Source organism: Ipomoea triloba, chromosome 11 (assembly GCF_003576645.1).
Source record: "Ipomoea triloba cultivar NCNSP0323 chromosome 11, ASM357664v1".
In the NCBI taxonomy this organism is placed as follows: Eukaryota; Viridiplantae; Streptophyta; class Magnoliopsida; order Solanales; family Convolvulaceae; genus Ipomoea; species Ipomoea triloba.
Genome location: NC_044926.1, coordinates 6608226 through 6623594, shown reverse-complemented (window position 1 = coordinate 6623594; position 15369 = coordinate 6608226). Strand labels below are relative to the sequence as shown.

Here is a 15369-nt window from a genome sequence, read left to right as displayed (position 1 = left end):
GCCTTGAAAACCAATTATTTTCCTAGTATTATAAAGCAACCAAGAACAGCATGTATGACATAGAGGGTTTGTTTGGTTGTGCAAATCCAGATGTCTTTTCCCTCTTCTGCTTCATTATTCCTTCACACTCCTCTGTACACACCTCAATACTGAATATTGAGGAGAGAAGAAGAAGAAGAAGAATTGCAGCCCTTTGATCTAAGCTAAATTTCCCAGCAGCTGAATAAACATCAGAATCTTGAATAATGCTTCTTTTTCAGCATCTAGCTAGGAGTTTAAGAAAACAAGAGAATAATATGAAGTCAAGGGGGGGCACTAATGGGACATTGGAGGAAGGGAATGACACTTCTCTAAAACCAGCAACTCAAAGTAGGCCTTTACCATTAAAGCTGCTGCAATTTCTCCTAACTTTCTTGGGTTTGGGCTGTGTGTTTTCTGTGATCAGTATGTACACAGTTGAGCATTTCAAAACGCAGCAGTTAGTCACCCCTAAGGGGGGGACATGGCTTCACACTTGCTCTCGGGAAATCGGTGGCTTGGAGGATTGGATCTTGCCCCCATCAAACCTGGCACATAACTTGAACGACACTGAGCTGTTTTGGCGAGCAACGTTTGTTCCTAGGATAACAAGTTATCCTTTTAGCAGAAAACCCAAGATTGCTTTCATGTACTTAACTATGGGGTCTCTGCCTTTGGCCCCTTTGTGGGAGAGGTTTTTCAATGGGAGTGAAGGGCTCTATTCTATCTACATTCACTCACTGCCTTCATATACCCCTGATTACAAACCATCATCCGTGTTTTACAACAGGCAAATCCCTAGTCAGGTAAGCATCATTCACCCTGTAATCTTGTGTTGTTTATGATAGTTTTGTTGTTCTGTCTTTGGATCAGCTGAATTAATCAATGTTGGGCGGGGGCCTGTGAAGGGCAAGTTCAACAATTGATGGGTAGTAGATTGTTGGGCGGAGGCCAGGGTCAAGTCCAGCACCCTACCACTCGAAAATGTGGCGGTATATAAGGAAATAAAGTTGTGTTTTAGCTATAAAGTATAACTTTTAGTGTAGTGGTAAGCACTATTTAATTATTTATCAAGTGGTACCAGAACCAGGTCAGGACGGAGGCTAGTGAAAGGGCCAAGTCTAACAACTTGCCTCTCAAAAATGTAATGGCAGTATATAAGGGAATAAAGTTGTTTCTTAGCTATAAACTATTAACTTTTGGCGTAGTGGTAAGCACTTGATCTAGCAAGTGGTATAACCAGGTCAGGACGGAGGCCAGTGAAATGGCCAAGTCTAGCATCTTGCCTATCAAAAATGTGATGGCGGTATATAAAGAAATAAAGTTGGGCACCTCCGCTTTGAACTGTAGTTTTTGACATAGTAATAAGTGCTTGATTCCAAGAACTGATATTAGAGTCAGGTTTCGCTGTAAACTATAGTTTTTGACGTAGTAATAAGTGCTTGATTCCAACAAGTGATATTAGAGTCAGATTACGAGTTCGAATTCCAGCAAGAGCACTTCTAAGTCCAACAAAACTATAGCTTTTAACTTAGTGGGTAAGCGCTTGATCCTAACAAACCAGGACCTATTTTCTCTTGCGCAGAAGGTAGAGTGGGGAACCATGAACATGTGTGATGCTGAAAGGCGGCTTCTAGCAAATGCCCTGCTTGATCAATCCAATGAATGGTTTGTCCTCCTCTCTGAATCATGCATCCCTCTCCACAACTTCACCACTGTCTACAACTACATCTCAAGATCTCAGCACAGCTTCGTGGGCGTGTTCGATGATCCCGGCCCTGTTGGCAGAGGGCGCTACAACGGCAACATGGCGCCCGAGATCACCATTGCTCAGTGGCGAAAAGGATCGCAGTGGTTCGAAGTTGACAGAAAACTGGCAGTGGAGATTGTCAGAGACAATGTTTACTACCCAAAATTTGAGCAGTTCTGCAGGCCTGCTTGTTATTCAGATGAGCATTACATTCCAACCATGTTAAGTATTCAGTTCCCTTCTCTGCTGGCAAACAGGCCTCTTACTTGGACAGATTGGTCTAGAGGTGGCTCTCATCCTGCAACATTTGGAGAAGCTGATGTTACCAAGGAGTTCTTCAAGAGATTCTCTAATGAGTCTTGTGAATACAATAACCACACAACTAACCTTTGCTCCCTTTTCGCGAGGAAATTCGCCCCCGCTGCTTTGAATAACTTGCTAAAAACACTTGACTTCTGATATTTGATTGCATTTTGAATTTTTGATCTCATAAAAATGTTTCTGTCAACATCTTGATATTCTCTAGAATGTAATAATACACATAAGTTCTTGCATTTCAATCTCAGAAAGTTGGAATATTGGCAGTTTAATTTGTCTACAAGAACAGTTCAATGACAGGTAATCATAGGACAATCAATCCTTAAAGTCTGAAACATTGTCTTAATAGTTGTTACCTAGGGAATTTTCAGAGTCCTTGTTCTGCTGTCATCTCCTTTGAATCCGATACTCCCCGAACAGCATAGTATCAGATTCCAACACAACAATGGCATGGAAAATTTGTGTTGTACCCATCAGAGTACCTATACCAAAACAAAAAAAAAAAAAAAAAAAAAAAAAAGGCAACATTAGTATCAGATGCTACAACCACTTATTGGCTCTAACTCTCATAAACCCATTGCTATATTTAAATATTAATTGGGGCAACACCTAATTAGTTATCTTTCATCAGTTTCTGCACTTTCTTGGATCAACAACAATGGTATCATTTATTGACCTCTTTGATCTTTTAGAGTTTTATAAGTTTTAGTTATAATATAACTCAGGCCTATCCAATATCCATCCATTCTTGGCTGCAGGCACAGGCTACAGCAGTGAAGAGAAGAATAGAAATCGGACCATGGGGTGGTCACGGAGGCAGTTCTTGGGACGATGGTAGCCACGATGGAATAAGGGAGATAAGCCTCGTCTATGGGCGTTGTATAGACTCCATAAGGGCAGTTTACGACAGAAATGGCAGGCCTTTTAGTGCAGAAAAGCATGGAGGAAATGGTGGTGACAAAACTGGGGAGGTATGCAACAAAACCAAGTCATTTTAGTCATTCACTTCACCTTAATCTTAGGCCTACTACTAAAGTTGGCCAATTTTGTTCCACTATTTCATTTCAGGTAAAGCTGCAATTCCCAGAGGAATACCTAACCAGTATTAGTGGCTACTATGGACCACAGCGCGGCAGCCTTGTGGTACGATCGCTCACCTTTAAAAGCAACCAGAGGACGTTTGGGCCGTTCGGGTTGGAAGAAGGAACTCCCTTTTCACTGCCTATGGAAGGGGGTAAGATTGTTGGGTTCAAGGGGAGAGGTGGGTGGTATGTGGACTCAATTGGCTGCTATATAGCTCGAATCCAGACGCCTAACGCCTATCAGAAGGTTCAAAAAACACTCAAGAAACTTACCAGCACTGTGGCTGGAGACCCCAACAGGCACAGGAGTTCTAAAGCTGCTGCACCATAACAACTAGGCCTACAACTTTGATTGTGTATCAATTAAGAGAGTGTGTAATAGTAAAGTATATGAATCTAAATAGTCTATCTTGCCAGTTTGAAGTTTGAATGTGGATTACCAATTATTATGACTTATCATTTTATCAAGAGAAAAGGAAGCATGCAGAAATGGGCATTGGTCCTCACACTACCATCAAATATCACAACATTAAAGAAAAGAAGAAAGCTATCCCAGCCCCTTGGCATCAATGCACAAAATGGGTTTGTGATAACACCTTTAATTATATCTCGTGCAAACGCATTTTCTAAACTAATTTTTTTCTTTATTTTTGGTCACATATTCAAAATCCTCCTATTTTTGTCGCACAATCTCAATTCTGCTCATTTCAATCAAAAACCCTCTCGCTAGTTCCCCTTCCCTCCTTCCCTGTATATCCGGTATATATGGTCAAAAAAGACACACATAACTTAGCAACTAAACATTGAAATTGCAGCTAAACGAATCCTGTTCAGGGACTATAAAAGAAGTACATGAGTGCTTCAAGACTCAAGAATACAAGACTAGCCTAATGGACATACATACGATGATGTTCTTCATACCAGAAACATATACCAAATGAATATTGCACAGTTACAAAGGTAATAAACCCTAGGAATTAATAACATTCGGTCCTCCAAAGATAATGTTTTCGACTTTTGACATATTTAATCTTAAACTAATTCAATTTAACTATTGAAAGTAGAAGGATCACAAGTGATTAACTTAAAATTTTAGGACTAAATTCGACAAAATTATTATACTCAAAGGAGCACAAATGTCATTAACTCTAAACCCTAACTAGTGTTATATATTACGGAAACCCTATGATGACTGTACATATTCTTCGATCAAAAGAGTTGGTCCAAACGTAAATCACAATAAAGATTGTACAATTTATAATTGCAATGTGCAGACTCTGTAGCTGTGCCTTTTCACACTCAATATTTCGTTGGTTTCTCCGACCTTGCAATAACGTCATTATCCATTCTCTGAGGTAATCTCTATCCCACTCTTGAAAACTTATTCTTTAGATCACGTTCTTTAAAACCTATACTTTATATATAGAAAAGGAAACACTATGAAGCCTTCGAGCAAGTATATGATGGGGATTTCATAAAGATATTGTGAGTGTGATTGTGTGTTATTTTATTGATACTTCTGTTTGCTTAATTTGTTTGGGTTGAAAAAGATTTCCTATTATTGTATACACTGGCGGAGCCATGCCTCACTCCCCACCCCATATATATATAGACCTGGCAATTATCGACACGACCCGTTAACACGACACGAAACCGGACACGAAAATAACGGGTTAGTGTTTAGCCTTAACATGTCTCGGGTCGTTAACGGGTTGACCCGTTAAGAACCCGTTATGTTTTCGTGTCTTAACAGGTCAACCCGTTAAACCTATTAAGAACCCGTTTAACCCGTTAATATTATTGTGTTAACCCGTTTACACAGACCTGTTTAGAACCCGCTAAGAATCATTGTCATTTAGGTAACAACCATTGTCATTACAAAATATATCATGAACATGATTAAGAATAAATTTACTACATTAGGCCAAGATCATACACCAATTATTGATGTTCAACAATATGAAATTTGAATGTTTATTGTGTTCAATTTTATTCTAAAAACTAGTATGGACTTCTTTAATTATGAATTTTGGATGTTATTTTATAATTTTATAAATGTTATAAATTGAATATTTTTTTAGTTTCTTTGATGGATTGGATTGTATGTTTTATTTCTTTTTTATATAACTTAACTTTAAATTTTAGTTTTTTAATATATCATAAATAGATTTAACGGGTTTAAACGGGTTTCGTGTCATATCGTGTCGACACGATCCAAAACCCATTAACAAAACGTGTCTATCGTATCAACCCGTTAACAAATCGTGTTCGTGTTACAATTTTGAACCCGTTAACCTTAACGTGTCGTGTTCGTGTTTGTCCTTATCGTGTTCGTGTCGTTATCGTGTCGACCCGTTAACGAACCCGTATACACGAATTGCCAGGTCTATATATATATATATATATATATATATGTCCTTAATCAGGTGAGAACCATGTCCCAGGTGAGAACGTAAGGACAAATCCAAGCCATCGATCTAGTAGATCTAACGGTTGAAATAAACAACATTTTATAATATTTATGAAAATGACCCCGCTCATTTTTTACTTAATTTCTCATCCATCATATATCTTACAGATCAATGGTTTTGATTTGTCCTCACATCCACACCTAATGAATTGTTCTCACCAGAATAAATAAATAAATATATATATATATATATATAGTCATGTTCAGGTGTGGCCGCCGTCGTGCGGTTTACACCACTCAATGTTAAGAAATGCACCAATCAATGTTACGAAATACACCACTCAATACATTGAGTGGTGTGTTTCTTAAATATGAAATACACCACTCAATGTTATTGAGTGGTGCATTTCGTAATATTGAGGGGTGCATTTCTTAACATTGAGTGGTGTAAACCGCACGGCCGCACGTAAGGGCGCGGCCACATTTGAATAAAATTCTATATGTATATATATATATATAAAGTATATCACTATTTAAACAAAGCTTAATTTAGCTTAGATGGTAAGGCTTCTTTGATAAGATGAAATGAAATGGTCTACCATTTGAATCCTGTAATTAGCATTTAATTTTATATCAAGAATTCAATGTCAATTGTTTTTATTTTATTTTTTTGAAGCAAAAACCATCAGATTAATGCAAAAATGCAGAAATAGAGTCAGGGGGACAGAGTCCTAGTACAAAGTACTAATCTGCGTAAAGGCCGAAGCCGCAAGAGTATGAGCTATGATATTAGCCGACCTAGGAACCAAATAAACATCACATCTAGTAAACGACGCTATTGTTGCCTTGCAAGCCTCAATGGCAAAGCCTGCATATGAAAAAACAGACATCGACGTCGCAAGATTCGACCGCAGCTGGGAGTGTAAACATGTTGACCGACGTTAATCCCCTGCCCCTTAGCCATGATAGAGCTTCTTTACATGCAACCGCTTCCGCCATTAATGGAGAGAAGCAGTCCGGTAAACGCCCCGCAATGGCTGCCATGAAACCACCGTCCGCCGAAAGAAGAACAGCTCCGCGTGAAATTTGGTTTTTGACATTTTTTAAATATTAATAGTGAGATGTGTGATTTATAATGTGTTTTCCATTCAAACTATTTTATCTAATTAATTATTTATATTTTGTTTTAAATATTTTTGTTTATCTTAGATATATTTTGATTTTTCAACTCTAGTTAATAATATTTATGACTCGATCTTTAAAGTGTTTAATTTTTTTTTTCAAAATATCTCGTTAGTTTATTTTTCACCTCCACTGAGAAAGTTTTCTAGATCCGCCACTGATTGTATAAGGGGCCGGGTTTCCTTTCTAACTAAAATCATCTTTATTATTTAAGGCTTTGATTCCTATGTGTGGAGTGCTATTGCCAAAAATTGAGTATGTAGTTTTTTTTTTTTTCTTTTTTTTTTTTGTTTCTGGGCTTTGTAATGAAATGGACTACTAAACTTGGAAAAAAATAAGTATTCATGGAAAGAAATCATTGATTTTTTTGTTTGTTTGTTTGCATTTTTTGATGTTTGTAATTATGGTAAGCTTCAATTCCATTTATTCTTTTTTCAGTATTACATCAATCGCTCGAAATGGCAGATTCTCAATATGTTTATTTTTCTTGGGATGACGTGTTAAAATCCCTATAATCTTTCACTCTATCTCGCACTCTTCAATCATCGACATACAACCGCCGGAGATTTATTTTTTATTTTGATCCCAATAGGTTCCAGCAATTACCTATTGAAAATCTTGACCGTATCGACAAACCACTGGATTTTGAATCTATGGTGGAACCTCGTGTGATTCGAGGAGCTGATGATCACATTTACTTACTCTCAGTGAATTGTGATCTTCATCAGCCTATAGTCAAGGAGCACTTGTGTTTTCAGTCCTTTGATCCCATCAAAGATTGCTTTGATCCTTAACACATAGTATCAGAGCTTGTTAACACATGGTATCATAGCTTGTTAACACATTGTATCGGAGCTTGTTTACAATGTAGAACTCTTGATGTATGTGTTCCAAATTGATTTTGGATTTAAACATCACATCCAATCCTCTCTAAGTGGTATTGGAGCCTCCTCAAGCATTCTTTACTTCAAGAAATTTCAGCTTGGGGATAATATCGAATTTTACACCTCGACTGACTACATTCATTCTTCTCATTCATATATGCTTCTACTTGTGTGTAGAACCGTCAAAACGGGCCCAACTCGTCGGGTTGGGCCCGTTTACCTGTGTTTTTTGACGGGTTAGGTCGTAGAAATTCCAACCCGTCCCGTCTAGCACGTATTTATACGGCCTGAACCCGTGGGAGGCCCATATATATATATATATATATATATATATATATATATATATATATAAATTAAAGGTTTTTATTGTTTTAGCGAAATTAGAATGACAGAATCCCTAATTCCCTAATCCCTATCCCACGTTTCACACTTTCACTCCTCCCACCTCCCATGATTGGCGATTGCGAAGCGACGAAACCTGGGAATCTCGCCGACGCCGACCTCGACCAGCGAGCCTCACCAACAGCAACGGGCGACAGCGACAACCGAGTTCTCGACCAGCTCTGCGCCTCTGATTCCGTGCTTCGTGAGACCGTGACCGCGACTAGCCACCACCCACCAGCCTGCAACCGGCTTGCTCCGCGACCAGCCACCAGCCTGCTCCGAGACCGACAAACCGCTACAAGCCTATCGCCTCTAGCCCTCTGCTTTAATTTGCTCACGGTACTGCTGCTTCTCCACTCCACCACTGCTTTAATTTTCTTTAATTTTTATAATTATTGTTAATGAATATGAATACATGATTTGGTTGTGAATATTGTGATTAACTGAATATGATTTGGTTCTTGTTGTCCATTACTGGAATACTGGAATAAGCATTTCGATATTTTATGTATTAATTTTGTCATTTAAATACAAAACTATAAGTCTACAATTTTACAATTAAATTGCAGGTTTGAATTAAATAAATATAACAATGAAATAAATGTTTTAAAAACATTTAAATAAATTTATGATACTAATAACTTAATTTTAAATGAATTAATTCCAAATATTTAACGAAAAATCAAGATGCAGGAGCAGGAATGGTTTGTAATATATGAGAAATTGAAGGGCAGGTTTGAATTAGAAAGATGGGACCCAAAAATGGGACAGGTGTAGGTATTTTATCGTGCTACATGTCGCGTCAAATAGCGCTACCCTTCTTCTCCAGTTCTCATCTTTCATCTCCCCCACCAAAAATAAGAAAAAAAGAAAAGAGCAATAAATCACAATCCTCTCCCCGAGATCTCTCTCTATTTCTCTCCCGGCCACCGATTCGTTTTCTCAAACACTCTACTTCACTGTTCATCGTCAACACTCTCCGCATAGTGCCATCCACGTGCGCGCTCTCTCTCTCTCCGCCATTTTTTCTTTACTTGGTGAAACTGAACGAAAGAGCCAAGTGAAGTCCAGTCAGTGTATCAAGAGAGGATTAAAAACATGAGCAATTTAAATCTGGGAATAAAATTTGCATAAAGAGTGAACTTGGGTTTTCAAAGACCTCTGTAAATTCTGAGGAACAGTTAACAGAAGCTAAAATTATCTGTTTTTTCCTTGGGAATCCCTTCATGTTTTCTTTCTCAGATCCATTTTTCTTTTCCATAAACCCTTCGATTCCTTTTCACCCCAATTTCATTGGGGTTCGAAATTTTCATCGGTTTTAGTTTTTTCCTGGCTATGGGTTTTGTGATGCGTGCATAAATTGTTAAGGGATTTTATTTATTTTTTTAATCGTATATTGATGGGAAGTTCTGCTGAGTGCTGCCCTAAATCTATTGATGCGTCGGCTGGAGGGTTGGTGTGGGTGCGCCGGAGAAACGGGTCGTGGTGGCCGGGTCGAATTATCGGGCAGGAAGAATTGCTGGAGAACAGTACGGCTTCACCGAGAGCAGGCACTCCGGTTAAGCTCCTAGGAAGAGACGATGCAAGTGTGTAAGTGATGTTACTCAGCTGTTTTCCTCTGTTATAATAATCCTATTTCTCTCAAGTGTAGTAATGTGTGGAATTTCTCCATAGGGTTACCCATTTACATGGCTTCTAAATTGATTTTATATGTTGTTTTCAATAAAGTTTGTATTTTGAGAGTTCCAATTTGATTAGCAAGTTGTTTATCTCTTGAAATGCATCATTTCTGTTTTGGGAAGCTTTGATTTATGTATGACCACTTATAGGCTTTTGTATAGAGGGAATAGTGACTGAATGAGGTGAAGACAAGATGGGAGCATTGTTTCCTTTCCCTTGATCTTTGAGTATCTTCTCTGCTTGTACACTTTGCCAGTGATAGAATGTATAAAGAAGTGATTTTTCTCCAATGGAACGTTGTAGATTCGTCTATGCTGAATTGCCAATTATTATATTGAAACTGGCCAAAAAAGGAAGTGTAGTATCATGTGAAATCAAAAGGATTGTTGTGTTTATAAATTTCTGATGCTTTTTCCTTCTTGGTTTTCTTGTCTCTGTGTGCATATATGCATTTCGTTGCTTATTTACATGTCAATATACTGCCCCCTCTAATAAGAATATGATACATCATAATAACAATGAATAGCATTTGCTGGGCTAGGTAAATGGGTAAAAAGTAATTTCTGATATGGCATATGATAAAACAACTCAGCAAATCTACAGGTGTCAAATGGATAAGCATTAAGGCTTGGATGGATGGTGTACCCCTACAGCTTGTAAGTAGTTCTTTGTTGAGTTATATGTCAAAAAAATATTTTTTTTCAAAGGATGTCAAAATATTTTTAGTATGAATAGAATAATGGTTTTTTTTCAGCAGAGAGATAGTGATTCAGGTATGTTTGGTGGGCATCCTTCCTTGAGTATGACTGCACATTGTTGATTAGGATTTGTAAAAGTTGTTAATAGTTGTGTTTAGAGCATATATATTAGTTTGATTATCATGCTGGTGCTTAAAATTGCCAGTTTTTATTTTGAAATGTTCTGTACAGGTGTCTTATTTTAGTTAAAAGATTCACATGAGATATTGAGTGAAGTCTGCCGTCTTCCAACAAAAATGGGTTTTAATTCTGGTGGAATTGTTTATTTGGCATCAATTGCCATTCTATTTGTTCACTAAACTTTGAGGCAGTGTCTCTGAACTTTAGACATTAGGTGGGGAAATTATTTTTTTTAGACAAATTATATGTTGAATTGTCTGTGAAATTGTCACTGCTAAAGTGTTCATGAATGATATGCATGGTTTGAGGGCTAACCTTAACAACCTTCATTGGTAGATTGTCATGCTAAGAGTGCTAGAAAGATTTCAAATACTGAAGAATGAAGATGGTGTAGTACAGCAGTAGTGCCCATAACCATAAGAAATGCTTGATTTGAATTTCTTCGCTTGGCTTCAGTTACCAGTTATGTGAAAAGTGAACTCCAAGGTCTAGACTCGTTTTAGCTTTTCAAACTAGAAGTTAAATGCCCTCTAAGAGGGAGAAGCTGTGGAGAGGAGTACCTTTTTATCAATTAATCCATTACTTTCGACACCATTTACTTTACAGTTGAACTGGATGTACCTTCATGTTGTGAACTGTTAAAACTTATTAGCTGCTTAGTTGATTTTCCTGTGCTAGCTTTATGTTCTGCCCAGTATTAGCTGTATTTTAATATCTGTTTTTTTTTTTTTTTTTTTTGAAAATAATTGTATTTTAATATCTGTTAAATCTGACCAAGTTCCACAGTACCTACTGCGTAAATAAATGCTCTGAGCAAATAAAGTTCATCTAATCTAGCTCTTTCTTTGGTTTTTGGTAGTATCATTTGAGATGAGACTATAGACTCCTTGTATCTTGATTTCTTAAAGATTATCCTATATCGTCCGGGACTATTCCCAACTCCATCAACTTATTGGTTACAAATATGTTTTTTATTTATTATTATTATTATTATTATTTTTTTTTTTTTTATTTCTATAATTGATAAAATAAAGTTTTATGATGTAGTTCTCTATTTATTTTGTTTCAGGGACTGGTATAATCTTGAGAAGTCTAAACGGGTGAAAGCTTTTCGTTGTGGGGAGTATGATGAATGTATCGAGAAAGCTAAGGCAGCTGCTGCTAATAATTCTAAGAAGGTAGCTAGGTATGCACGCAGGGAAGATGCCATTCTTCATGCTCTTGAAATCGAAAGTGCTAGCCTAGGAAATTCAAGAATAGATAAAGAAGATGGAATACAACATCTTATTGAAGAGCCACCTATTTCACCCCATCTCCCTGAAGAAATTGAAAATGTGGACAAGGATGGTAACAATTCTGAAGAGTATTCAAGTTCAGATCCAGAATTGTCTGAATCTGATGCCTCCTTGGAAGAGGCAAACACTATTAGTGCTTTTAAAGAACAATCTGTACTGGACTATCAAAATCAAAGCCCAAATGATTCAGAGGATGATGGAACTCAAGGAGCTAAGCGTATGAGAGGTCTTGATGACCTGGGGACGGGGGCGGTGCAATCATTGAAGAGAAAGAGATCTCAAATGGCACATGTTCGTGAATTTCTAAAAAAGAAAAGCCGTCGCCGTCGCTTGATGAAAGTTTTGGAGAGTACAGCCATGGTGTCTGTTCCTGTTGTCTGTGAAGACCTTCCCAGTCCAAATGGATCCGATATTGTTGGAAACTCTGGTAGCAAGGCAATGCCAATTAACAGTAAATCTGATGATGCAGAAGTTTTATGTGAGAATGGAGGAGCATCAATTAATGCTTCCAAGGATACTTGTGGTTCTTCCTTTGCTAACTGCAACCTGAAGGAGAACGCAATTCCCAGCATTTCAGGGTCACCTGAAAATGGCGTTTTAGAGAGCCTATTTGATGTTCCATTTGTGACAGAAGAAAAAAATTCTGCAGGTAATATTGAGCATAAATCACTGTCTTCTTTCTTCAAAATATTCTTATTCTATGGTTATTTCAGGAATTGTTCCTAATAACTTTATTGATGTTTTTATACTGACATGTGAAAGGTTTCTCTAATGGTACTTTTGAAGGGCAATTTTTTTTTTTTAAATGAATCACACAAAAATTAATTTTCTTCAATACTAATTTACTTTCCTTTTGTTGATGATGTAAAAGTATTGTTTCTGTTTCATCACCGAATTCTGTTGGCTTGATTCTCTTTTCTATTCTAGTTGTATTTCATCACCGAATTCTGTTGGCTTGATTCTCTTTCCTATTTATGAAGTAACATCTTGTTGATGGTGTCTCTACTCTCTAGCTCACATATTCAACTTCAACATCTTTCTCAAAAATCCAGTGATGAATTTCATGGGAAAATAACTGTTTTCTAGAATGTTTCTTTATGCTTGGCCCACTTTCTTTTATTTCTTAGGGTAACTTTTTTGAGTTCATTTTGTCATCAGGCTTGTCCCCAATTGTATCTTTAGCATCTCAGATTGGTGCTGGAGAAAAATCCAGCCAAAACGGTCAAGTCGAAACCATGTCATTAGGGAATGATGAGTTTAATGAGTCAGGATCTAGAAGTTCGGGCAATACAGAGATCCATGATGTTAGCCAGAGGCTAGAGAAGGGGACTTCGAAATGGCAGTCAAAAGGAAAGAGAAAAACCAGGCACTCGCGTCAATCTAAAAAATGTGATTCAGGGAAACCCGTGGGCACGAATGACAAATCTGATTCATGCTTGGCGGCAGGTATGGATTGAGATTTTTTCGTCTTTTTTCTGTTCAAAAAAAAAAAAATGGGACTTTACTGATTTGCTCCTTCTGAACGCTCTACTTATTGCAAGTTCAAACCGGTTTCAGAATTTCAGTTGGATGAGTTTCGAGGTTGGAGCAGGAACATCTCTCACAGAGAAACTCACACGAAGGGACGAACAACCGAGGCGTTGAATCCTCAGAGGTTACTGCCTTATCGTCAGTCTCGTTTTACAGTGAACCCCAAGTACGAATCATCAGATTTCTCTCTCAGGCACCACAAACCCGAGCCTGTGCTGTTCGACGTCAATCTGGAAGTGAAATCCAGCTATCGCCCACAACACGTTCCTTACATTTCTTTAGTGAGCAAACTAAATGGCCTACCAATCACCGGCCACCCAGTCACAGTCGAGGTATTAGACGACGGGTTCTGTTCTCAACTGCTATTGAGTACTTCGGAATGCTATAGCAGCAGTTACGATAACACCACCGCTGAGGATACATCTGCTTTGCAAGCTGTCGATATGGTCAATGGAACCAAGCCGAGTTCTTGTGGCAAGCATCTCAGATTGCATCCTCCTCCTCGCACTTCACCCTCCAAATCATCAAAATCAAAGAAAAGCACCGCACTCTCAAAGAAGATGAGGAAATTGTCTTCGTTAACTGGCTCTCACAAGCAAAGTCAAGAGAAGAAACGCTCGGTACAGAAACTTATAGGCCCGGTGGTAGCTTGCGTCCCCTTGAAGGTAGTGTTCAGTAGAATTAATGAAGCGTTGAATAGCTCAGTTCGAGCAGGCCACCGCATTACTGGAACTAGCAATGGTTGAAAATTGAAATCATCTTTTCCAGACATTTGGTTATAGAGAATTTTATTATCTTAGTTTCTTCATATCATACTTGGTTTCTGGCATCAAGGTATAATGCTCTGGAAAAATAGAGGAAATGAAATCCAACCCAGGTGCTCCCTTTTGCTGATATACATAAACTGTAACATTATTTGAGTTGTAAAGAATGATGGTCCCTCAAAAGACCTTATAGTTCAGTGCCAAAAATTTGAAGTTTCATGTTTGATTTTTATTCCTTTCAAGTGTAAATGTAAATATAAAATAAAAGAAAGAGAGGATGATGATCCAAATCTTATTAAGTTTTTTGATATTTGCTGGTGAAGAAGAAATTGGCATTTTCATGAGGGCATGTTGAATGGGTAGTCTGATGCTTTTCTGAGTTTTCCAGAATTATAATCTGTTAGAGCATAACCTCAACAACACAATGTAATTGGAACAATCATGTTATACAATAAATTCAATTTGTTTGAGATATGAATTCTTTAAGATAAAAGTACAATGAAACTATAGTAGAGCTAATGAGTTATTTATACTTAGATCTTTTAGTTTGTGTCATGATGATGCGTTTTAAGTGGGTTGACATGACATTCTTTAGTTGGATTGACAAGTGAACCCGTCAAACAACATACCAATATTCTCAAACAAGCTTATAGTGACTTAGTTCAATGGTATTGCAGACATAGGCGGACTAGATAAACGACATTTTTCATGATCGGGAATTAAATCAGTTCTTTATAAGATTGATTATTGTGTATGATATATTTAGCCTCTGGTTTGAATTATTGGATTATCTTATGACTTCATCCCTATAATTTTTTAAAACCATTATATTATACAACAATATGACCATACGTAATTAAATGTTCTAATTAAGGTTGATTATGTTAGACAAAATTTTAATAAAATCTAGTCCTTGTAACATTTTTCTTTATAATATCAGTTTTTTTTAGATGAACACTAAACCAATTATTGTTGTGTGGACTGCAGTGTGGACCACAGTCCAAAAACACATAAAATATATTATTTTAATTTATAAAATATATTAAATTATTCTAACACATAGTATATTATTTTAACTTACAATTATCTTACCCCAGAAATTTTATTCTAACACATATTATTCTAACTCATAAAATGCATTATCTCATAATGTTTATTATTCTAACATATAAGAGTGCGAAGCATAATTTCTTT

General features: G+C 37.2%; 3 protein-coding genes across 5 annotated transcripts; all 3 read left to right on the top strand.

The window, feature by feature from the left end:
* On the top strand, positions 1-2312 carry LOC115996176 (glycosyltransferase BC10-like). Its single transcript, XM_031235317.1, has 2 exons — positions 1-824; positions 1604-2312. Exons 1-2 carry the CDS (start codon positions 246-248, stop codon positions 2225-2227), a joined length of 1203 nt encoding a protein of 400 aa, XP_031091177.1. The 5' UTR covers positions 1-245; the 3' UTR covers positions 2228-2312.
* Positions 2313-2665: 353 nt separating this feature from the next.
* LOC115996182 (jacalin-related lectin 19-like) lies at positions 2666-3627 on the top strand. Its single transcript, XM_031235325.1, has 3 exons — positions 2666-2747; positions 2845-3057; positions 3155-3627. Exons 1-3 carry the CDS (start codon positions 2745-2747, stop codon positions 3497-3499), a joined length of 561 nt encoding a protein of 186 aa, XP_031091185.1. The 5' UTR covers positions 2666-2744; the 3' UTR covers positions 3500-3627.
* A 5230-nt stretch (positions 3628-8857) lies between these two features.
* LOC115996710 (uncharacterized protein At1g51745-like) lies at positions 8858-14465 on the top strand. Of its 3 annotated transcripts, none has more exons than XM_031236078.1 (5): positions 9486-9618; positions 10312-10364; positions 11656-12530; positions 13040-13327; positions 13439-14465. In XM_031236078.1, the coding sequence occupies exons 2-5, from the start codon at positions 10345-10347 to the stop codon at positions 14155-14157; spliced, it is 1902 nt and encodes a 633-aa protein (XP_031091938.1). In that variant the 5' UTR covers positions 9486-9618; positions 10312-10344; the 3' UTR covers positions 14158-14465. The 3 variants fall into 3 exon arrangements, with proteins under 3 accessions (XP_031091937.1, XP_031091938.1, XP_031091939.1); XM_031236079.1 differs by having other exon boundaries at positions 9554-9618; positions 10301-10364; XM_031236077.1 differs by lacking the exon at positions 10312-10364 and having other exon boundaries at positions 8858-9618.
* Positions 14466-15369: the final 904 nt, after the last annotated feature.

Coding starts and splice junctions, on each gene's coding strand:
- LOC115996710 (XM_031236077.1), top strand. CDS start 9,428: ATGGGAAGTTCTGCTGAGTGCTGCCCTAAATCTATTGATGCGTCGGCT. Junction 9,619..11,655: donor GGAAGAGACGATGCAAGTGT/GTAAGTGATGTT, acceptor ATTTTGTTTCAG/GGACTGGTATAATCTTGAGA. Junction 12,531..13,039: donor AGAAGAAAAAAATTCTGCAG/GTAATATTGAGC, acceptor TTTTGTCATCAG/GCTTGTCCCCAATTGTATCT.
- LOC115996182 (XM_031235325.1), top strand. Junction 3,058..3,154: donor GTGGTGACAAAACTGGGGAG/GTATGCAACAAA, acceptor ATTTCATTTCAG/GTAAAGCTGCAATTCCCAGA.
- LOC115996176 (XM_031235317.1), top strand. CDS start 246: ATGCTTCTTTTTCAGCATCTAGCTAGGAGTTTAAGAAAACAAGAGAAT. Junction 825..1,603: donor ACAGGCAAATCCCTAGTCAG/GTAAGCATCATT, acceptor TCTCTTGCGCAG/AAGGTAGAGTGGGGAACCAT.